This window comes from Gasterosteus aculeatus, chromosome 8, assembly GCF_964276395.1.
Source record: "Gasterosteus aculeatus chromosome 8, fGasAcu3.hap1.1, whole genome shotgun sequence".
Taxonomy (NCBI): Eukaryota; Metazoa; Chordata; class Actinopteri; order Perciformes; family Gasterosteidae; genus Gasterosteus; species Gasterosteus aculeatus.
In genome coordinates this window covers 14,440,849-14,464,904 of record NC_135695.1, presented here as the reverse complement: position 1 = coordinate 14,464,904, position 24,056 = coordinate 14,440,849, and the positions used below count along the sequence as shown (strand labels likewise).

At 46.0% G+C, this 24,056-nt stretch overlaps 1 protein-coding gene across 2 annotated transcripts; it reads left to right on the top strand.

The window, feature by feature from the left end:
* Positions 1-1,147: 1,147 nt before the first annotated feature.
* tsc22d2 (TSC22 domain family 2) lies at positions 1,148-23,974 on the top strand. Of its 2 annotated transcripts, XM_078108297.1 has the most exons (4): positions 1,563-4,049; positions 13,644-13,715; positions 21,561-21,612; positions 21,717-23,974. In XM_078108297.1, the coding sequence occupies exons 1-4, from the start codon at positions 2,605-2,607 to the stop codon at positions 22,014-22,016; spliced, it is 1,869 nt and encodes a 622-aa protein (XP_077964423.1). In that variant the 5' UTR covers positions 1,563-2,604; the 3' UTR covers positions 22,017-23,974. The 2 variants fall into 2 exon arrangements, with proteins under 2 accessions (XP_040040478.2, XP_077964423.1); XM_040184544.2 differs by lacking the exon at positions 13,644-13,715 and having other exon boundaries at positions 1,148-4,049.
* Positions 23,975-24,056: the final 82 nt, after the last annotated feature.

Here is a 24,056-nt window from a genome sequence, read left to right as displayed (position 1 = left end):
GGAAAACCAAAACATATTGTGTGTTTTTTAATCTGTCCACCCACATCTGGATTGAGTTGTTTTCCGTCTCCTCTGTCTTATCTGAGGACTGCATGAAATTGTTTTCATCAGACAGACCTTGTGAGTCGGCAAACGGAAATTATGCAACCTTATCTCAACGATTAGTCAGTTGTATCAATGGAATAATATGGCAATAGTGTTTTCAACCTCTCTCAGTTGATCGACTTGAGTTAGTATCATTTCCATCTGCTACACAGTTTACATGGTCTAAGAGCAATTAGAATGCAATAGATAAAGACAGCTAGAATGGGAAGATGAGCTTGAGAGCTGAGGTAGGGAGTTTTTTTTCACTGCTATTGTCCACAACTGCAGTTTTACCGAGAGACTCGAAGAATGCATTGCATGTTAACTGTAACCGCGTACTGTGTGATCACATGGTATTAAACCCCAGGTGCCACCAGTAGGTCTTTTTTGAAGACGGCAATTAAAGAGAAAACTACTTCTTGACCCCGATCAGAATTGACTGCTCTCAAACATGTTGATCTTGTGACAAATTGTCCTACAAGCCTTCAATGGTCTTCATTGAAGCAATAACCTCTACTATCAATCCATTGCTAATGAGTCACCGTCTGGGAATGAAGTAAGTAATATAGTGTAGGGGAAATAAGGTAAACTTATTCGACTTTAGGGACTAAATGTGTTATTTAAAAAAATAATACACAAGCCGCCAAAGTTACATACGCGTCCCCAGAGTCCTATATAACAAGTACAGGTGTGGATTTTTAAATGATCAGGGCAATGGCTTACGGAGGCTTTATAATCTACTGAAAAGAGGTGTTTTACAGGCCACAGGCTCCTGAACTCTTTCCAACATACGTAACGTCTCTCATCTTTTAGTGTGTATGTTTCTGTACGATCAAACTAAAAACAGATATATGGGGTGGGCCTAGACTGTTTCCTATGAAACAAAGTTGTTTCTAAGGAACATTTTTAACATCTACGTTATTTACATTGACCTCTAATGATGTAATTTACACAAGAATTCTAATTAGATCTGGAGGAATAAACGGCCCAAATTATTAATAAATGGTTTGCATAAACAGGAGTGTAATCCGTGATTGAATATGTTTTTTTACTGTGTCCTTAGGGGTTACCATAGTCATGGGCCATATGTATGAGGCATTTCCTGCTTCCTGGACATGAGGGGATGTGAACACAAGCAACCTAAAAAAATACTGTAACTGCCCCGATGTGGAATGTTCTGAGCTAGTGTCTTCTGTCACGATATCATTTTTAGAATACTACTACTATTGTTTGTGTATTTCCACCTTTTCACACCATCTTTATACAGAAAAGTTAGTATGCTGTGGTCTAACAATCCAAAAAGTGATATTCACAAGAGTTGAGCCTGCTTTATAGCTAATAAATAATATCTACTTTGATCCTTTAACAGTTTATACATTTATATCATATACGCTATTAATAATCTCGCAGTAGGACACATATCTGTCATTAAGAATGACTGCATTTATGAATATCATTATGACTCTGGATATGAAAGTCTGAAAAAATAAATCTCACTTTAATTCCAGGTAACAGAGATAAAAAAACAACAACAACAACAACAACAGTATTTGTAATTCATGAACATCTGCCGACTGCTGGCGAACTCTTTCCTGCTTCCAGCGGATTGGACGTTACCCGGAAGTGACGGTGGCGACAGAGATAGTTCAGAGATAAATTATTAGTCAAATAAAACTAACTAAGCTATTTTAAATTTAAATATAACAAAAAAAAGTAATGTGCTTACCACTATACAAAAATCGGTAGTGTTGTTATTGTGCTTATATACTTTTTGACATAACAGAAAACTAATTAGACACCAATACCCACAATGCACTTCGCTCTTGCCATCTTGTCGAGTGGTTGGGTTAGGAGAGCGGTAGGCAGCAGTTAGCTTTAGCTTTTACCTCCTCTGGTAAAGTGGTTATCTGTCAGCTAGGAGCAGCTGCCAAGAGTGTTCCTTCCACGCGACGAGAGGCACAACTTCAAAGACTCCAAGACGTGTTCGCCGTCTAGCGCTGGATTATTAGACTCTTTTTTTTCTGAAAGCCAACGGGTTTGTTTACATCATGAATTCAAACATGCTTGTACTGAGGTTGGGGAAACTGGCTAACATCGGCTAACTTAACGTTAGCTCGTCGGTGATAAATACACAGAGCTGAGAGAGAAGAGTGGGCTGCGAGACCGGGCCCGCCTCAGACTAAAGTACCGGCGGCAGCTGCGCGAACACGAACTTTGACAAGGGCCCTGTTGGCAACTCCGCTCTCGGGACACAGCCAAGGCCGAGCGGGTGTCAGAGAGAGCCGGGATAGAAGCACCAGTCACCCGTCTGCTGGGACCGGACACACCGCGGCGCGTTTCGGGAGTTTCTTTGGGGGCGTCTCTGGCTTCGGGGACACTTTTTCCTCCGACAAGTCGGAGGAAGAGGTACGGAATGAAAATGTCCTGTGATTGTACGTGTCTGCGTCGAATCCCTCCGCTGTGAAGTACGTCCCCGCACTAGTTTTTACCTGGCAGAAGACTTCCCGCTGGCAGTGCAACATGTCGAACATGCCGGCGAAGAAGAAAAGCTGTTTCCAGATCACGAGTGTTACGCAGGCTCAGGGGACGACCAGGATCACCGACGACACCGAGAGCCTCGACGATCCGGACGAGTCCCGGACGGAGGACGTGTCCTCGGAAATATTTGACGTTTGTCGGGCCGACCGCGGCACGTGCGAGAGGAGCTCATCCGAGGAAACGTCAAACAACGCCGGGGAGCCTCCGGGGGGTCACCCGACCGCCGCGGCCCCCGTCAACGGGGGGCTCTGTTATAAAAGTACGGGCCCCGGTTTTGCCCCTCCACATCGTTCAGCTACATCTCACCCATCTGTCCCGGGCCCGGCCACCCATCTGGTCACCGCTGCCACCAACTCCACCAGCACCAGCTGTAGTTCCCGCTTCAGGGTCATTAAGCTGGACCACGGTACCGGAGAACCCTTCAGACGGGGAAGGTGGACTTGCACCGAGTTCCACGAGAGGGATTCGGATTCGAACGCGAACAGAACTGTGGATGGCACGAAGCCGGCCGTAAGGCACAATCACAGCGTGGACCGGGACAGTGGGCTCAGTGGGCTCGGCCCCACCAGTAACTCTTTGGTCACCAGCAGTGCTTTTTCCGCACAGACTTTGGAGAAGGCCACGGACAGTGGCTACTCCGGCGCGCACCCCCACCCTTCAGAGGCTCCGCAGCAAGGCTACAGCCCGGCTCCTCAGATGGGCGGCGGAGCGAGTGCCTTCCAGCCCACCGGGCCCCCCCAGAACTTCCTCTCCAACAGCCTCAATGGGGTGCACCACGGTGCTCCTGCCACGCAGGCCCAGCAGTTTGCCTATTCTCCTCACCCCGCTGGCCACTCCACCGGTCAGCCTGACTACAGCCAGCAGCACTTTGTCTCAAGCGCTCAGAACCTCCCCGTGTCTGTGCTTCCCGGTGGGACACCGACTAGCCAGGTACCTTCGCCTCTAACCGCCCCCGCTGTTCCAGGAGCCCGAGGGGTCGGCAGCGAGGCCGCCTCAGCCCAGGGTCTCCTGCCGCACACGGGACATGCGTCGGCCATGGCGCCCATCCTCCCGGGAAGTGGCCCGCAGCAGCACGTGGGCCAGACTCAGCCTTCAGGGGGGTCAGGCACAGCCCCCGCAACTTCCACCGCCACTCACGGCCCCGGCACGCCGGTCGCGGCGCCCTGCACCGTCGACACCCCTCCGGGAGTGCCGAGTCAGACGCCTGGCACAGGACCTGTCGTGCCCTTAGGATTCAACGGAGGAGCAGCATCGGGCCTCCCCTCCGTCTTCAGTCCGAAGTCCGATGGCCATCCGGTGCCCGGTGCCATTGTGTTCGCGAGCAAAGATGGTGTGAAGCCGTTCATCGGCGAGGGCTTCAACCTGCCCAGTCCTGGTGTCAACAGTCTGTTTGGCATCCATATTACAATGGATGTAGATGAGGACAGGTAAGAGGATGTGACACAAATATGCCATTTGTGCAATGATTTCACTTCCATAAATGTTGTTTACCACTTCTTATTTTCTTAGTATATGAACTTCTTCTTAGTTCAGAAGTGGGCGATTGGGCAATAATGTAGTATTTGTCACTATGAGCAAAGTAAGGCACAGTCTTCTCTTGTCGCAGGGCACAAAGCATGTTGGAGGAAGTGAGTGTGTGTCTGGCAGCTTGCCCTCGTATTAAACATCCTTTTTGCATTCTTCTGCACTGTGGTCACACAGCGAGCTGTGGAGAATGCCTCTCCTTTCACCAGTGCCACAATGAGGCAGGCTAGAGCTCAAATGTTTGGTTGTGCTTCAGGATTAATGGAAGAACAAAACATTTGAATTCCTTCTCCGGGTGTAAAGTGATTACGTTGAAAGTGTAGTGAGCCATCCGAAACAGACCGAGACAGGATACTCTGTATGTTCAGCCTTTTTTGTTAATGATGCAACCCACGAATCAATGCTTGGTTACTTGCTTCTTTGCAAACCCACATCCTCTCCCTCAAGCCTCCTCTTAACCATACACACAGTTTGTGTTTTAAGGGGCGGCACAAGCGTCTGGTTGCTTTACAACACACGCAGAGAAGGGGATGACTCTCCAAACGTAGGCGTCGTTTTATTCTCCTCTCTGTCTAGGTCTAGGCCGTGCAAATACAAACAAATGACCTACTGTATTCCTCTAATGTAAACACTTGCTATTGTTAGGGTGTGTTTGATGGCCATCTCAAGTGTTGTTGGAGAGGTGATGTTTATGCCAACAATCAATCAGATGAGAGCTGGAGTACACACGCACGTATGTGCATTGTCTATGCTGAATGTATTTTATTCATACTCCATACCCCTGTTGTGGTCTTCTAGGGCTGATTTTGGTCATTTGTAACCTAGTTATCCATCAGGCAAATCATTGTTTACAGAGGGATGTTTTTCCAGCACAATCACACATGGGTTGTGTGCTGGGGGTCAACTACCTGTGTGTTGTCACTGATTTCACGAGGAACAGCCCGTGCCCGTTTCCTATATGTGCCCGTTTGTTTATGAGTGACATCAGTGGCTGTCTGTGTTGCTATGGTGATGCTGGCAGCAGGTTAGGACAGAGCGAACAGGGGGGGTAGAGAGGACACACACACACACACCTGTTGCAATGATAGCAGCCCGTAAGCTATCGGTGTGTCCTCGTGAGGCCCGTCCAGGTTGACGCATCACTTTAAAAAAACTGTCCATTTGTTGCTTTCCAGTTGGGGGGTTTAAGTTTTTCCATGAGGCTGCATTTTAGATAGAAACATGTGTGAATATAGGATGTTAAGTAGGGCTGATATAATTTAAGTATAAAATGCTGCCACTTTTACTGCAGACTTGTACTAAATCAAGTCGATTGGTCCAGTGTTTTTGTGTCCTCAGATTTATAACAAAATCGCTGCATTTTGCAGTGGGGCTTCAGCACCCCCACCCCCCCCCCAGAAAAATAAGTCAAACAGCATGGTTGCAAATTGACTCAACAGCATATTGCCAAAGCCTTCCAGATGGTTTTGCTTGTTGATCCTTTTGCACCAAACTTCTGTACATAAGTTGTATTTAGCATGCCTCGTTAACTCATAACTTTGTAGAACAAATGAAACAAATTTCGTGGAAAAACCAAATATAGCAGGACACCGATAAACAAACTCCTGTCAGGTTCCTTGTTCTCTGCACTGGCTGAGCCTCGACGAGGAATCTGTTCCAACTTTCATTGTTTGGTTCTGTTTTGAGTTAGTCACCAAAGTGGAACAGCATTGTGGGTGTGGGGTTGTGAGAGCTAATTTCTGATTAGCATCTCTGGTCATCCCGCTGCAACGGTCTCGTGTACGGTGAAAAGACACCGTGCCCCTGGGACGAATCCAGTCATCCAATATCACATTAATCGAAGCACATCTGCACCTTCATCCTCACGTCAGATTTTTTTTTTTTCTCAAGGTCGTTCCGCCGTCTGTCTTACCCGAAAATGCTTTTTTTCCAGCGCTGAAAATGGAAGTAATGAACGTAGCATGTGAACATCTCCCGCGGGCAATGAGGAATTAGCCGACTTTTGCACACTGCTATGACTCGCCTTTCGGCGTACATAGCCGACATTTTTCGCACTGGAGACATAGTTCAGTCACAGTCTGCCTTTGCCTATTGGAGAGTGTGGATGGTCATTGCTCCTAGACAGTGTGGGGATTCAAACCGACCGACATCCCGTCACAAACAGTGTTTCATTGCTCCTGCCAGGTAAAAAAAAGACTGCCTGCTCATATGGGCAAACAAACCAAGGACCTTGGTCCAACTGAAAAGGGAGGCGGGGGGCAAAACTTAGAAACTGCCTCCACAAGTCCGATAGCCAACTGATGAAGTCACCGTGCTGTTGTGGAAACTCAAATAACCACAAGATTTATTTCTCCTCGCACACATCGAATGTCACATTAAGTTGTAATCTGAGATTTCTGAAAGGTCAGCTGCAAAGTGTGTGCGAGGTTCCACTCTGCGGAAATTGTGAGTTGTCCAGGCACCAACTGGGGCTCCTGCCGTTTGGAAAACAATGGCTGCCCCGGTGGAGTGTCATTTTTTTTTTTTTTTTCAAGAGACATTTGCAGCGTGTCCTTTTGTACAAGCTGTGGAGCGTGTTTAACCCATGAGCTGTTGCTAAAAATTTTAAGTCTAAGCCGCTCTGTCTTCCAGGCCTGGAGATAGGGAGGGACAGCAAATTGTCAAAAGTTTCGTAAGACTGAACTTGTACGTGCCATCATTCCATTTGATCCCTTGGCAGTTTGACAGCTCAACACAAAGAGAGGAGGGTGGGAATGGGGGGAACGGAGAGTCAGATTTGGGATGGGGTGTGTAGGGGGTTGTAGTTTGGTTGCAGCAGTGCCTGGAAACAAGGGAGCAGCTTATTTTCCACAGATAGCTGACCTGCCTGAACTTCCAGGGGATACATTCCAGGAGCCCTGAATGGCTGTGATTGTGGGACGCCTCGGGCCGAGCAAACGGGCCTGCGCCGGCTTTTTTCTTCTTTTTTTTTTTAGTGATGGGGGGTGGGGTTGGGGGGCTGGTCCACTGGCCCTGCAATGCTATCTGGGCTTTCTCTCTGGCTCTTGTGTGTTTTTGTCTGTCCCCAACTGGTTTTAACACTCTCGCTCTAAATTTGGCTCCCAATTAACATAATGGTTTTCGAATTAATCGGGAGAGAGAACCTCTTCGCTTGTGAAAGTTTCCGTGTTCAGCAATCACTCAATTCTCAATTTTCAACTAACTCAATGCGGTTCTAAAACACAAGAGTAACACTCCTTTTGCTGCACTGAGGCAGAGCTACAATAATCTCCTCATTCTGTGATTTGTCCAGCGACTTGTCTGTTTGATTTAGATACTCATCAGCGTTTGTTAAATGTTTTATAAAGATTCAAAAAGCAGCTGAAGGGGCCAGCGGTGTGAGGCAGACTGGTTCAATAAGTTAGCATAGCAGGACCCTCCCTGTTGTCTCAGCAAGATGTGAGCAGGGGATCACTTCCAATTAGAGTGGACCTGCCAAAGCAAGTAAACAAGCACGCTGCGGGGGGCCGGCCACAACGAACCCGGCCTGTGCTGCAAGCCGGGGGCCCTCGAATCAGCCGCAAAGTATGTCGCAGGCTATTCCAGGAATGAGATGACCGTGTGCAAACTGTGGCTGTTTGTTGTTTTTTTTCCGACCAAATGGTCTCGGTACACAACAGGTTGGACATCTCCTCTCGGAGGGTTTAGCAACACGTTAGGTAAGCACCAAGTCGCTCGCCCCCGCCACCACCCTGCACTTTGAGCACGGAGCGGAGCAGGCAACGTTGAGCCGAGGGATTGGGTAACGTCCCGCTGTGTGTGTGTGTGTGTGTCAACTCTTGATGGCCTCAAATGACGGTTTCATCTTCACGAGCTTAATACTACGTGTTCCTGGAGATGGGATAACTGGACGTGGGAGAGTTTAGACTGATCTGAAGTTTGAATAGTGTTCTGATGGGTTTGATCCTTCTCACTAAAATGAACAATAAATATGCAGAAGGTTAGCTGGGCCAGCTGAAGGATAGTTCCATGTTTCCATGATACCAGTCAGGCAAGAAGGAAAGTGCTTCTCACAATTTGCCGTTTGCTCACAATATTGTGAAGTGAGTATTAAGCTAGCCGTCCTTTTGCAAATACAGATATAAAGATGTTCATCATAAACTATTAAATGATGATTATATATTAATGTCTGCAGGTGCACATAAACCATGAATCCTACAAATTCAACTTACAAACGCTGAAGCAGCACAGATGTCCTTTTCAAACTTTAACCCGGCATCTGTGGCGCTTCAGAGTTTCCTCAGAAGTCATCAAAAGTATTTTGGTGTCTGTTGCCCTGTCCGTTTACAGTAAAGTCAGATGTTCTCACACAACGTTGAGGAAGTGAAAGCGAGATAAGCCACGAGGCACAAGTGGTCTCCTCTTAGCATGTTTCACGCTAATGACGAGCAACCGTAAATCTGAAAGTACACGGGGGACATGTATTTCAGACCAAGTAAAGCCCAATAAAGAAGGGGGAGGATAAGGAAAATGCTAACCACCTTTTGGCGGTTGCGGGGCTTGAGGTGGTTTTGTAGAGGAAGAGCTTAGTCTTTAGGCATGGAGAAGAAGTCAAATGAATATAAACATCCTTTGATCTAAATAAGCTAAACCAGTTTGTCTTCGTGTGCGGGAACGAGGGCTGAACGTGAGGGTTTCAGAGGAGCCCCGACATGACTGAACAGTGAGTAATGAGGATGTGTGGAAAGCAGGGCAGGCAGCTGCCTTTGAGTCATCCATCCTCTCTTGCTGCCTTTCAATGGTTGTCGTCTGCTGAGCTGGCGTGCGTGCGTGCGTGCGTGCGTGCGTGCGTGCGTGCGTGCGTGCGTGCGTGTGTGTGTGTGTGTGTGTGTGTGTGTGTTGTATGATCGGGTGGGATTGGCTCAACAGAGGCTTGTAGTTTGAGGAAAGGGTGATTGAGAGATTTGAGGGCGGGCCATGTTTGCCGTCTTCTCGGCGACGCTAAGGTCTAGGACTCTTTTTTTTTTTTTTTTTTTTTTTGTCGTTCACCGACTCACCCCGCGGTTTGTCCCAAACTTCTTCCTAACAAGTTGTCTCTGTACGTTAGCAGTGAGGTACAGAAGTAATCTTAACCCCTAAGAAAGCCTTCCGAGCTGGTAATTAAGATCACATCTGTTCTGCAAGCGGAATCTCACATCGAGGGGCAGGCATGTGGAGCTGCCAGTTAGCACGCCGGTCAGGTGTGAGCATGACTGAGTCGCTCTGAACTTTCACACGGCCGTGCCTCCGTGTTCTTCATGTGGGTCGGCCTCTAAAGTTAAACTTCAACGTGTGCGCTAACCCTTCGCCGTCATTGATGGTTTCTCAGCATACATATTCATTGGATATTTAATCTGATCAGCCTTGTTTTTGGGGCTCCACTCTGCCCTTTTGTTTTCCAATCTGCTCCTTCTGACAAAAAATGTACTGTTTACATACCGCAGAGCTAACCGCTAACGTTAACCGGTTATTGTGTGTTCAAGCTCTATTCATAAAAAATACGGGGTAAATTATAACACGGGCATCTGTTAAAAGGTTATCCAACACAGTTGAGCTTTGAGCTTGTGAGTAACCTGAATAAATAGTTGCAAATAGGGATATTTCTTTGGCACTATAAATATGGAATGCCGTTTTAGTCAAAATTAAATAAATGAATAAATACGTAAATACATCAAATATGCATTTGAAATACATCATGAAATAAATAAATGAGGCAATAAATACATTAATATTAAATACATTTAATTATTTCATGGTACTTTTATTTCATAATGCCACTTTTCATTTCCAGAGTCGTTTATTTCATAATGCCGTTTTTCATTTCCAGAGTCTTTTATTTCATAATGCCGTTTTTCATTTCCAGAGACTTATTTCATAATGCCGTTTTTCATTTCCAGAGACTTATTTCATTATGCCGTTTTACATTTCACGTTCTTATATGCAAATCAGGGAGCGTGGCTACATCTAACATTCAGAACAGACAACATCAAACCCAAACAGAGTCACCAGAGTGACAGGCCAGCAGCTGACGAGCCCCAGACAGAAACGGACCCGTCGGCCAGTATGGCAGAGTTCACTCGGCCAAGCGCACGCTCCAGGAACCGCTTTTACACTTTATTTAACCAGGCGAGTCGTTGAACCCAAGCTCGACAAAGTGAAATTGAGCAGACATGGTGGCTTTGTAGCCCCGGGCCATCAGCCGCGGGCCAGCCGGATGAGCAAAGCCCAGATCCTAAATTACACCTGAGTCCTCCGCATTTCACTGTAACCATTATGTCTAACTTAGACATACAAGAATGCGCATATCAGTGTGACATTTTCCCCTCATCTTACACTGACTTTACATCTTTTGCCCGTCTCTGCAGAGGTGTTTCGAGCCTGCCTCTTATTTGCTGAGTTTTTTTTAGGTTGAGTCACAAATACCCGGACGGGCCTCCGTTCCTCTCTCGCGTTAGGCGGGTGGGCAGGGTCAGGTTGTCGGCGGTTAGCAGCAGCTAACCGCCGGGGTCTTTCCCCGACTTTGGCCCCCCGCAGGGGGTCACATCCTAATTTGCGATTGAGCCTCTTCCTGTCTCTCCCACGGCGTCTTCCAGTCAGTGGCCTGGGCCATGTCCCATTTCCCGTATGCGCAACATTAGAATAGAGCGGTGTAGGGGGGGGGGTATAGACGTCAACTCGAGCCGGCGATGTGCAGCACATTGTTTTTTTTTTTACTATTTTCTTGTTTTTAAGTGATTCTAAAGGGAGAGAGTTTAATTTGCTCCATTGAAAGCAGAGGCCTTTTCTTGAGTGACCTCGGGGGGAGCGCGTGTTTGCCCAGGCTGCAGCTTAAGGATTGAATGGAGCTTTACAGGCAAAGTCCTGCTTGCGATTCTGCTCTTTATCTTGTGTGTGTTGTGCCACGATTGTTAACCTGTCAGAGCTCAGGGATTTGTGGACATACTTGTTTTTATAAGTTCCTGTTCGGCTGAAGCGAGCACATCATGGAAATCCACTGCTGTTATACAACATGTAACTATTTTCTGCTCAGAAATAATAATTGCCGTCATTTCTGTGTCCTAGATCTCGTGTGCTGCTGCAAATAGTTTTTGATGTTTGACTTGACAGGCCTTCTATGCAGCAGCACTTTTCTATTGACAGATGTTCTAGCTGCTAAATCCCTTGTCAAGCACGAATCATGAGACCAGGGACCGGTCGCTCAGATCTGACCGTGTAGTGTGGCTCCAGGCAACTCAACCAGAATGGGAGATCCATCTTTTTGAATGGTGGTTGCTCAATGTGTAAGTAGTTTAAGCAAATAAACAACCAACTTATGTTGAACTTTAATTCTGTGCAGATTGTGATGTTATTCAAATTGAAATAGTAATTGAAAAGTAATTTACTGCGACCCCTACTGTTTTTTTTTGATGGAAGATAACACGCAATATCAATTTTTTATATATATATATCTCCATTTCCATTTGACTAATGCCAGATGCAATGATGTTGCAGTCATTGCCTGAGTGCAGTCAGGTCCACATCAGTCAAATGTCAGGATAAGTCCCCACTAAACTTGTACTTTGGCAAATTATACTTGGGGCTGAAACAAGAGGGAGGTTTGATCTGCATTCCTACCAAACAACCTTTTCTCTTTTCACACAACGAGGAGGAGTAGTCAAAGTCATTCAATACATTCTTTCAATAGATGCCACGGGTCCACCGTTTACCAAAGTCAGAGGGTGTAACACCCATTATTATCGTTTAGATTTTCAGTCACAAAAAGCACCCAAAACAAATCTTTTTCATAATCCCAGGTGCCTCCAACTAATGCGTTCTACACCTTCAGGCACCTGATGCATTAGAGACACGGATGTGTACTGTCCCCTGAGGTTGGATGCCACGCCTCCAATTCTCCATTATTCTTAGCTTTAAATTTGCTGCTTCTCTTCTGAGCGCCCATTCTGGATAACGCTGCCTCCCATCTGCCAGATGAACTCATAATGCGCACAGAATTCCACCCTTGTCCCAATAAATCAATGAATTTTCATTCCTTCAGAGAGCCAAGATCTCCGCCCGAGTGTTAAAGTGTGTGGTTCCGAGCTCATTAAACGTCAGCGGTGTCTAAATACCTCGGCGGCGTCACAGTCTTGGGCTGCTGTGTGTGGGGCGCGGCGGACGGGCTCTGAAAAGGAACCGCGGCTGGAAATCACTCACACGCGACGGTGATCATCCGGTGGACCCGGCCGGTTCTTATAGTGGGACAAGCCTTTCCTGTTTTACAGTTTGAGTGTGGACACAAGGTTGACTCCTGTGATCTTTGACCCGGCAGCAGCGCGTACTGCGGCGCTTCACCTCCTGCTTGTACCCACAAATGACAATATTCCTAGTGACAAATGTCACTAGGAATATTTCTTGCTGAAAATGAATTCAGTTATTGTACTTGACTAAATCCTGTGACGAAAAACCTTGACCAAATTCAAGTGACTTAAGTTAATTTGCAAGAATATAGTGCTATTCAAGAACAGATTGCAAAATGACTTAAAATTGTAATTGACCAACCTTTTGGTTTCAGTTTAAGTGTTAAGCTCATTTTAACTTCATTAAGACACTTTTCACCCGTAGTCGGGTAAAAAGCAAAGAAGAACAAAATGTCATCTGTCTTCTACAATGCAGTCACGACAGCTGAGATTATAACATTTCCACCCTGTGCTACCAATTACCTGAAAGCTGCTAAATATTTGATGTAGTTTGTAATTGTATCTCACTTCTCCTGTTTAGAGTCAGTCGGGCCAAGTAGTTTTAAAGTATTGGTAAATTCATGACCCTTAACGGATGAGGGGAAGAGTTGACTTCCTGTCTCAATCATGTGTTAGTGAGTTAAAAGAAATACAAGTTTCATGTCAATCTAAAACAAGCAAACAGGTATTTAATTTAACGCCTTGTGTTGTAAGACCTGAGACTGCATGAAGTTATAATTGATTGGAACTAATAATGAGAACACATGAAACATGAATGAAAACAAATCCCCACCAGGCAATTTGCATGTTCTGGGCTTCACAGATTTATGTACAAACAAGCATTTTCCATTTATTTATTTTTTGGTCTTACACATTGTTGTTTTATTGTTCTTGAAAAATCCTAGAAAATAAATTGTTATGGTGGTACCAGCAAATGTTTAAAACATTAGCACAGTCCATAATACTGCGTATAAATACTGCATTTTGTTCATGATCACGGTGGGTTACGTCGTCCACGTCATAGTTAAATGAGATCGACACCTTTTTAATAATTATTATTTGATCTTGATATTATTCCAAGTGGGTATTAACAAGGAGCGATATTAGGTCGATGCAGCGTGGGTATGAATGTGTAGTAGACGATAAGGCCTTTCCTCTGACCCGGCCTCCCGGGGTGATTCAGGCTCTCGCTCTCTGAGTCCACTTGTCCTTTCCTTTACTCATGTTTCTCTTGTCTTTGTTTCCTCCCCCATTAAAATACAGGAACCCATCCACTGCTTTCTACCAGGCTTTCCGGCCTAACAGATTGCGAGGGTCAAAGCCGCTCAACGATGGGTATGAGCTTGTGTGTGTGTGTGTGTGTGTGTGTGTGTGTGTCGCCTGGACTGGCTGACTAAACTAGATCTAAACTAGAACCACGTGCACCCTACAAGAAAATGTCCATCTCGACTCTTAGTTTCGCTGTTATTTACGGAGTCTTGATGTGTCATTTTACGAAAAACACGTCTTGTTTTTCAGGAAGTTATCGTTCTACTTGCAGTGTTTGCTGATGTCCTTGACGCTCACATTGCACGTTTTAGTAGGTAAAGAATGTTCCAAAAAGAACCGTTATAGTTTGTCCCCCTAAGATGGATAGGATTGGGTTGAAGAGCCACTAAATAAATGAATCATTTCTTTACACTAGAAAGGGAGTGCGACAGCAACAACTAAATTAGTTTGTCAAGTCGCACATTTCTGTACGCGATGCCAAGCGACGGCACTGTAGGGAGCGTCCGGCTGCATTTAGTGACACTTCTGGGGACGCTCTCAATGTCTCACGGATCCGGTGCCCGGGTTCCTCTTGCCCCTACGCCGTGCACAGGGTCCGGGGGGAGGTTCAGCACTGCAAATAGCCTCTGCCAGTGAAATGACATGACACGGGTCATGTTGTATTACGTCAGATTCTCTGAAGTCGCTGTATTTTTAGATGAGAAGCTGCCAAATACTATACTATGCCAAAAAAACTTATGGGGGGGGAAAGACAGGAGTCAATAATTGAAGTCAATAATTTAAGTGTAACAGTTTTTACATGAACATGAACAAGGACAGGGGATCAAACACACACTCAGTCGCCTCTATCGCTGGTACTGATGTGCACAGCTGTTCAAAGAACCACATTGAGATAATGCTATTGAGGTAGTAGTCTAAATAGCAAGCATAAACCACTGTCTCCTGGGTGTTTTAAAGGGATAAAAAGCTTCCACATGTAAGTAAATTAACATTTCTAAAACAAGGTCATGGTCTTTGTAGACTTCATACCCCTTTGCTTTCAGAGTGCAGAATATTTGGGAATTTCTGGACTTGTTATATAGATCGTACTGCGTAGTTGTGGAGTCTTTGGAAGTTATGCTGCATTATCAACAGATCGTTAATTAACTTAGAACATGTGAGTACCTGTCAAGTACAGTCGGTACTGTAGGAAAATTAATTCCAGTGGCCTTTGATTTGTGAGTAGATATGTACGTGGTTTACATTAGTCACGGACTCTTTTTGTTTCCATGCGCTTTCTCATGGAGGCTGTTTGAGATCTTGACTCTCTGCCAAGGATATTTAATTGGCTCTCAACAAACGGCAACAAACTCACTTTTGAATTAAAGTGTGTGCTTTTTTTGGTTGAATGTGTGTTTGGCTTGCTAAGCCACGAAATGATATCCCACGGCCCCAATCAAATATCTCCACGGCAACAGATCCATGGACGCTGGGACTTTTCCTGGGTTGAGAATGCGTGATGCACCGCAGTGAGCGTGTATCAACATCCGTTTGAAAACATTCTTCTTCAAACGAGCCGGTCCACATAAGACGTCGGTGCAACAGAAGCCGTTAAGGGAGTGCGTTTAATTTGAGTTCCCAGTCCAGTTGGCCTGTGGGCTCCGTGACTCACAATGACGCTTTAGTCAAAAGCTTTTCAGGGATCCACAGGTAAACGTGATGGAGTCGCCCTGAGCCAGCTTCACGGCAAGGTCGGACTTGTTGGAAGTGAGGAGTGGATTGCACATGGATCGTTTGGAGGCAGAAAGGAGCCCTTCGGGAAATTACTGCTTTGAACATTTTTTTTTTTTCACATACAATACAGTCTCATTTCCAATGAGACAACAACTTATTTTCTTCCCGTTCCGGATCTTAAAGTTCCCATGCAGTGTCCACCCCCCCCTCGATCCCCCACAGGTCTAAAGGCTGATGAATAGCCACGGGTCGGCCATTTCCTGAGCTCAAAATATGATTGACCCTCGCCTGATCCTCTGCAGCTCTACTGAAGTCTATTATCAGCTCGACAAGAGAGATTAATTAATTGTACCCTAACTGAATTAGAAGTTACACTCTGCATTTGTTAACATTCCAGGAAAGCAATTTGTTGGTGTGCTGAATGGAAACCTTGTGAGGCCGTGATTGGTCCCAAGTGAAGCAGCTCTTTTACTGCCTGCAGCCCACAATAATCAACTTTATGATTAAGGACTATAAAGAAAGAGCAGATTTATATTCCAGCTGAGCACACTTGATTAGTGGCCCCACGCTCAGCCACCGGGAGTTATTTGATCCAGACCAGGTATGCTGCCCCTGTTTATGACACAGAAACAAACATGGCGTTACTGGGAGAAACGCTGAAACGTGGGAAAGCTGCTGCTTATTGCGCGATGCGCCAACAGGAAGGGAAAGTATAAAAATAAAAAAAGAATCACTATTTTGCTCCACATCTGGTCATGGATTTTCAAACCAAATGGGCCTTTTCTCTTGACACCGACTCGATGTAATCAATTCAATTTCAGGGTCTTTCTTACCCGCACATTCAGCAGTAGGCACATCATTTTGAAAGGATTACTGGAGGCCCCCCCAGCGCCTCATGGACATAAGACCTGACATTGTGCAGATCTCTGATCTGAGGGTTAAGGAGGCCTTTCTTTTTAAATGTGGGGAGGAATTGATGGATGGAAATCATAATCATTTTTCTCTGCCGCTTTAACAGTCATCTTAGTCAACTTCGTCTTTGGAAAAATCCCCCAACATTTGACCTTTTATTTATACAGGAATGTTTTTTTTAGCAATGTCTTGCTTCACACCCAGTCAGTAAAGGCATTCACTCCTGGGAGATGCATAATGTAGCCATAGGTTCTTAATCCCCACCACCGGACCACAAATGGCAAACATTTGCTTCTGGCCACGAGGCCCATTTCTAATCTTTTGAGATAACTTTCTTTTAAACGATGTCCTCTGTGTCACGATTGACGCTCCAGCTGTGCGAAAGCCGGAGTGAGACGCAGCAGCTGAGACATGCGTCGGTGTTTTTGCAGCGTGCTGCCTAATGACATCAGTGTGACGCCCGATACCCGCACTTGAGTGAGGAGGACCAAGTGAGACCAAGTCCTTGAACCCGTGATGAATGCTCCGCTGCATACAGAGGCTCGTTGGTGCCAGGGTTTTCCCCTTAAAGCCACGCTTTAGCGACGCTATTACTTTTTAACACATTCCACTGAGGTCTTGTTCCACATGGAGAGAAACGAGTTGCACCGGCCAAAACCATTCAGGGAGGCCGAGGGGAAAAGTAGTAAAAATCTGGTGTGGAGGCACGCGGTGCGAGCGGAAGGTCTTGTTGTCTTTTTATTCAACACATGGCGACACCTTCCCTTGGTGCCCCGCTGTATTTGCGTACGGAGGTTGATGGTCACGTTACACTGTGGCTTAGTCGTGGAGCTTAGTTTGTACTCGCGAGTTATTCTACGCAACGCCAGCGGTCAAATGAACCAACTGACATGTGAAAACACATTGACCGTAAGCCACTAACTGTAAAGCTCCATGCGTCGGCTTCACTCCGGCGAGTGTAAACCAAGCTTAAGGGCGCCACGTACAAACATCCTTTTTAGCCGTTTTTTTAGGGGTCTTTTCTTAAAGGCTAAAACAACAGGGTCCGCCTTAAGCCGTTTTTAAATGAGCAATCATCCGCCGTCTCTTGAGTACGTATCTTCTTTGCGTTCAGTCCCCGAGGGCGTCGTCCCGTTCTCATGCTCCCTGGCGTCCGGTTCATCCGGTGGAAGTGTCCGGGGGTAGACGGGCTTTTTGGGCCTTTTTTCGGGACGTCACACAGCGACAGAATTTGCTATTTGTGCGCCGGTCTGGGGATTATGTAACCAGCGAGGGTTGGCGTGGGACAGTTCCTCGGGTCTGTTGACTGGGAAGTTCGTTGGCGGCCTACACACCTACTCGGGGCGCTTTGAGTGCACGCTAGACATATCAACCCCCCCCCACATGAGGGGTCTCCGTGAGTCCATCTGGTTGCCTTCAGTGTCCATTGTGTTGGCCCGGGCCGCCATTTCTGTAGACGACACATCCCGACCATCTGAAACCTTTTCGGAGGCACATATTAACACGCTTTGAACATCCTGCAATTGTCGCCATTGTTCGAGGCCTTCCAGTGCGACTGACAGAAGTGGCTAAAAGGGATTGTTTGGTTTGTGACTATTGCAGTGCGATATGCAAACGTCATTATTTATGGTTTTTTTTTAAGGTTTTCCAGTTCCGTGTTAGCTGTGGTTTCTTGTTAATGCTGTAAACATGGTAGTTAATACGCCTTCCGATGAGCATGCTGGCATTCAGGCATCAAGTAATACAAGTTGTCGCTCGCACCTGATCAAATCGCAGCAATTTTAAAAGGAAAGAAGAAGAAAAACGTGTCTGAATCAGAAGCCATTTATAGCCACATATGTTGCACACAGAGGACTTTGACTTGGTGCAATATAGGAATAAAATATATGAATAAAAGAAGATAAAAATATACAAGCAAGAACTGACAATATAAACAGATTAGTACATTAAAACACTATGTGTCCATATGTTTCCATGGTGAGAGAACCCACTGTGCAAATGTTCCGGGGAGGAAGTATTTGGGTCAATGGGGGACTTGGTTCAAGATTGAGCCTCAAAGACTTTTCTACAGCTAAAAGTGAGCATACTATGACTAAATAAGAATATTACCTGTGAAAAATGGCACTGACAATAGCAGTTTTCATCTGGTCGCCCAGACCATGTGCTCGACACTTTGACCCTTTCGTGTTAACTTTTTTTTTTCCTTCAGAAAGGTTTGGTGGATTCATTGATTAGTAAGCAAGATTGAAAAGTCACTTTGCCGTTCATACTGTATCTACCTGGAGTATGGACCACCATTCAACAACACGGCTTACGACAAATTTGTATTCTTCCAACAAATTGACCCCATTTCACCTTTTGACTATTTCCGTGCAATACGCAAATAGCAGTTGTCTCGGGGGATTTCAAGTTTTGCATCACCAAATACAAGAAAATAGTTTCAGGTTTGCGTCGTGACAAACGCGATTCATTTTGGTTTCTGGTTCACAACGTTGTGCAATGCAAGTAGGAATTTTACTCTAACCCAGTGCACAAAGATGAAGATTAAATCTCAGCAAGCTGTGGCAAAACAAGTCCCTTATCTTATCCACTTGATCCATCTATCTATTTTCCCCTAGGCACTGGAATGACTATTGGCCTAAAGTGTTTTCTTTTTAAGTTGCTGTTTTAAGTGCATTGTGATGACTGGCCTTAAGAATAAACAAAATAATTCCCAACAACATTCCCCCTCGACAAGACATATTTCCTAGGTTAGTTTAATAGGTTAAACTTCCCTACAACCGTTTTAATCCCATGTGTCCATGTTTTTGTGTATTTGTGTTGATTAGCTCAACTTGATTTAATTGATCTAATAGGACATCTGTAATTTGGGTGGTTTCGGGGCCCAATAGAGGAGCCACGTTCAGCTCTCCTGCGCCTCGTTACAGCTCCACGTTCATTCGGTGCGTTTGTCTCCTCTCTGAGTGATCATTTAGGAAAGTCCCGACAGCCGCTCTGTTGTGTCGGAGCCTCTGCCGACCTCGTCTGGCGCAGCAGCCGAACTGCACCTTACAAAACTAAGGCCGCGGGTGGGGTGGGTGGGGGGTCTCTGCATCGGAAAAGAGAGCGGCAGCTATTGTTTTGAAATACACTTAGCAGGGGAGGGTTACTGAAAGGCCGAGGTCTAATTTGTTCAGCTGTCGCCCCCCCCCACACAGGGAGTGTTGGTATGCTTTGTGACAACGACGTGCGCCGCTGCATCTGTGCCCTTTTTCTGGAGAACGCATTAGCGTTCTGGTGCCCTAAGACATCGTGCGATGCCCCCAGAGGGAAAGATGAGGCCACGCGCAGCTGCTCGGTACATATGACATAAAGTTCATCACTGAAATACTTCCATGGAGAGCGTGAAGCTGACACCTTTTTGCTGCTTCCAGAGTCGAGGCGGGTACAAGAGGTCGGTGACAGTCCAACAACTGGGCCTCATGGAGAAGAACCGGGCCGTGTGTTGTCGCAGCGCGACGGTGGCTCTGACAGATGTCTCGGTTTAGGGGCCGGAGGTGTCCAAAGTTGGAACGTGCTGCCTTGCGGTCCGGGAGACTTTGTTTTGGGGGACTGGTGCATGTGTGCTCCCGCTAGTCTGCGAGGAAGGCAGCACTTTGAGGTGAACGCAGTGAGCGGCCCTTATATAAACCGCCTCATGGCTGCCTCGAATCAAATGTCCAGTCTGCTTTGTTTTCCTTGGACAATGGACAGCAACAAATACTTTCTTCTCTCTCTAAAATGTCTGGTTACTCCTTCAGGCTGCCCCCATTCACTTTGACGGGCTACTTGGATCGAGCCTGTGTATAAAACCACTCGTGGACACGCTCGTTGTCCCTGATGTCTCCTCTCGCGGCCTTCATGTCCCACAACGCAGCCGTTCGCTTGTTCGGGGAAGTGTCCCTATTTTAGCATGCATTTAGACTCTAAATTCAACGGAATCTTAACAGTGTGGGCATTTACAAGTCTGAGGGAGGGAGACGCTTAACTCCGCCCCCTTCGTTTTCGCACCACGTGTCCGGGGGACATTTAACACGCGCTCCTCCGCTCTACACGCCAACGAGAACCACTCGCCTGTTTCCACCCCGAGGAGCGCAGCAGCCCCACGGCAGAAACTTTCCCCGGAACCAGAGAACATGCGCTGCAGAATGAGCTACAGCCTGCCGTGCTCCCCGCCGGGCCGCCTGGCGTGTTACAGGGCGCGCTGCGCCAGGTAAATACCCGCGCGCCCGCTCTCTGCCCGCCGCGTGTCTGTGTGCGTTTCCCTCGGCGTGGTGACTTCTATGTGCGCGTGGTATCCGTCTGCTCCGCGCATTTGCTGGTAGTTGTTTGCCAACATAGTTTTTTTTTGGGGGGGGGGGGGGGGGGGGGGTCTCTCTCTCTCTCTCTCTCTCTCGCTCTCTCTTGCTCTTGTTATTATGAAAACGCGCGCGATGCCTTTTGTCGTCCAGCCACGTTTTTCAGGCCATTGTGGACATTGAAATCGTCTCATTTGGTGTCCCGAGTGTCTGAAGTGTTTCTGTCCCTTCGTCGTGTCTGAAATGAATGAATTAAATGTTTTTAATTTTGTAACATTTTGAACCCATGTGTCGTTTGTGAGGCTGGTTCATACAGTTAATCTGATCCAACAGTCCCTCGCTAAATTTGTACCTCAAACGAATTGAATCTGCTTTCTCCTCTTATCGGTCGGATCACACAAACCTCTCCAGGTATTTGTGGTCTGATTTGAAAAGTCTGATGTCATCGCGACTCTGTTGAAACAATCCGCAGGAGGATTGTTATCAGAGCTCCTGCTGCTGCACGCAGTCCTTTATGAGGCAGCGCTTCTTTTAAAATAGGTTTTTAAAAACAGCTGCTGTGCTATTTATTTAATTCTGTGAGCAGTAGACCGGCCTGGAGAGTAATGTGGACCCATGACTGGCTACAGGTGGAGCCTGTTGCAAAGTATTTTATTGCCTAACCCTAATGCTTGTTTGTGTAAACCCACAGTATGCTGCTTTAGTACAGGCTGCCCCTTGTGTTTTTAAAAAACTGCACCATATTTGTAACAAGTTCTTATTTTCTTTTCTTCGCCTCCACTTTCCACTCACTCTTTATAGTTTTGGAAAGTCTTTGACACTTCCAATAACTTAAAAATATATATATTCTTCTAAATGGGCGTTTTATACTTCATGTGAACTCATCAATGTCTTGCAACCGATTTGGGCATTTAATCAAAGTTAAACCGCTGACGTCACGCTAAAGTGTTGTCGTTTTTTGTCTCCACAGTGCATCCGGTGCCAGCGTCGTCGCAATTGATAACAAGATAGAGCAAGCCATGGTGAGTTGTTCCCCACATGTTTCCCCACACACAGCACTTTTTCTAGCTATGTGTGTGGGTGGAATCTATTTCCCTCCGAGTGCTAATGTTAGTTTCTCCTCCAGGACTTGGTGAAGAGCCACCTGATGTATGCGGTTCGCGAGGAGGTGGAGGTGTTGAAGGAGCAGATTAAGGAGCTGTACGAGAGGAACTCTATGTTGGAGCGGGAAAACGCCGTGCTGAAGTCGCTGGCCAACACGGATCAGCTGGGCCAGGTCTCCAGTCAGCTCCACCAGGGCGGCAGCACGCCTCCATCGCTGCTGCAGCAGCACCCGCTCGTCGCCATCGACAACAACAACGGCCCCCTGGCTCACCGCGAAGGGAGTCAGAGCGCCCCCCATCGGCCCAACATCACCTCGGCGTGAACCCCGTTACACGCGCTCAAACGCAGACTTTTCAGACGGGACTGGAAGATCCTGTCAGGAAAGACACCCGACTGCTGCCGTCTCCTTGGCTCCATGAAGCGAAACGGCTCGACTCCGCCCTCCGTGTGCTCCGTTTGAGGAAATCGCCAAGCGGCGACATCTTTGTTTGCCACCGAGAGCCGCGCTTTGAGGTTCGCTTGCTGCCGTTACCGGGCTGCACATTATTAAGACATCAACAAACCCCCTTCAAAAACGTCTTCATCGGGTCCCCGTGGTGGGCTGCAAGAAGACGAGGGATCAGGCGAGCGGGTGCACACAGTTGTGGTGCAGGAGGACAGGGGTCAAAGGGCACGGAGGTTTTTGTTTTTTCTGACTGGGCAACAAGTGGTAAGGGGCGGTTCGACCACACAGGAGTGACGAGGGTCCTGTGACATCCACTGGGGTCCGTCCTCCAAGGACCCTCAATCCGTCGCTCCCCAGCTGGAAGAGGCCGGAGGGCCTCGGGAGAGGATCCCCCCCCCCCCCCCCCCGACAGTAGCAGGAAGCCATGCGGGTGCCTCGGCTTGGGGGTTGAGCCTCAGCTCGTTATGCTGCAACAAAAAGCTTGTTGTCTTCTTAGAGCCACCGTACTTTGACATGAATCATACCTTTTCTCCTTTATTTCAGTTTTAGTATTTGAATTTATTTATTTCAGGGCTGCTATTTTCATAATGTAACTGAACAATGTCATGGATATACTTATTAACAAAAAACCTTTTTTCTTTTTGGTATTTTAGAATGTCAGGTATTAAATTTGGTTGTCTCGTTCAACAACTAGATCTCAATAAAGTAGGCAATAAGTTCTATTATAGAAATGTCATGAAATAGTGCTAACACTAAAGCTGAGTTTATATATTGGGTGAAATCCAGGTTGAATGTATATTTTGTAAAGTATCAAGAGAAAGTAGGGTGTGTACAGGAGAACACCTGTTTAAGATGTGATGGGATGTTTCGATAAAGAAATCTATTAATTTACCTTTTTTTCTTAGTGAAATACAGAAATTATTAAGGGGTTTGGTCTGATGAAAAGCTGTGAAATGGTTCGACCTACTTTATAACCAAAGACGCAAAGCTGTGGAAGTAGTTTATTTTTTTTCTTTATTTTTTTAAATGCACAACCTTTTTTTCCTACTTTTTCCCCTACATTTCCTTTTTTGTTGCTCTTTTGCATGTTCTGCATGATCTATAATCAAACCTATTCCTTACCTCATGTTTTTATCCAGCACTCTTATTTTGTGTGAAGTTGTCAGTCTGTGAATGATTGTGAAAGAGAAGGAACAACTGGCAGAGAGGGTCTAGTAGTCGAGGGTAAAAAAAAAAGTGGCTGTGTTTGCTTTGTGCACAAGTCAGAAGGAGCTGCTTTTTTTCCCGCCTTCATGTCTGTCGTGGCAACTTTCCCACCCAGAGGAAAGGTTTTGTTACAATTACAGATTTTTATGTATTTAATAAATGCAGCATTTAGGTTTCAATTTGTAGTTTACCAACACTTTGCTTACAAAAAACTAATGTACGGAACAAGACGATGGAAACTATTCAACTTTTCTCCCTTTTAAAAACCGTGTGAGAGTATTCTGGGATGTCCTTGTTGTGTCTTTTGTGCCTCTTGTGCTGCTGTACCGCCCGGCGATTCGGTTTCTTTCTTTTGTGGCTTGGAACTAAACCAAAATGCTCGGTCATCTTTCTACAGGATCAATGGATTTTCTTTTCTTTTTTTTTTCTTTTTTTTTTTGTTGCAAACTGGCTTATTTAGTATTCTTTTCTGTTTTCCTTTCATTTGAAGGAGATTGTGTGTACATGCCAAGTGTACTGTATGAAAGTGATCACTGAGCCTTGGAGAAAATATCTTAACAATGCCCTTGTAATGTGCTGTTCAGACAATTTTAGTTTTCAGTCAAAAATAAATTACTGTTTTATTAAGAGAATGTTGTCATGCTTTTTTTTCACCAGGAAATCCACTCATTACTTCTATTAGTAAACACTTTGGAGAATATCTAACTACAA

Coding starts and splice junctions, on each gene's coding strand:
- tsc22d2 (XM_078108297.1), top strand. CDS start 2,605: ATGTCGAACATGCCGGCGAAGAAGAAAAGCTGTTTCCAGATCACGAGT. Junction 13,716..21,560: donor TCAAAGCCGCTCAACGATGG/GTATGAGCTTGT, acceptor TTGTCTCCACAG/TGCATCCGGTGCCAGCGTCG. Junction 21,613..21,716: donor ACAAGATAGAGCAAGCCATG/GTGAGTTGTTCC, acceptor TTTCTCCTCCAG/GACTTGGTGAAGAGCCACCT.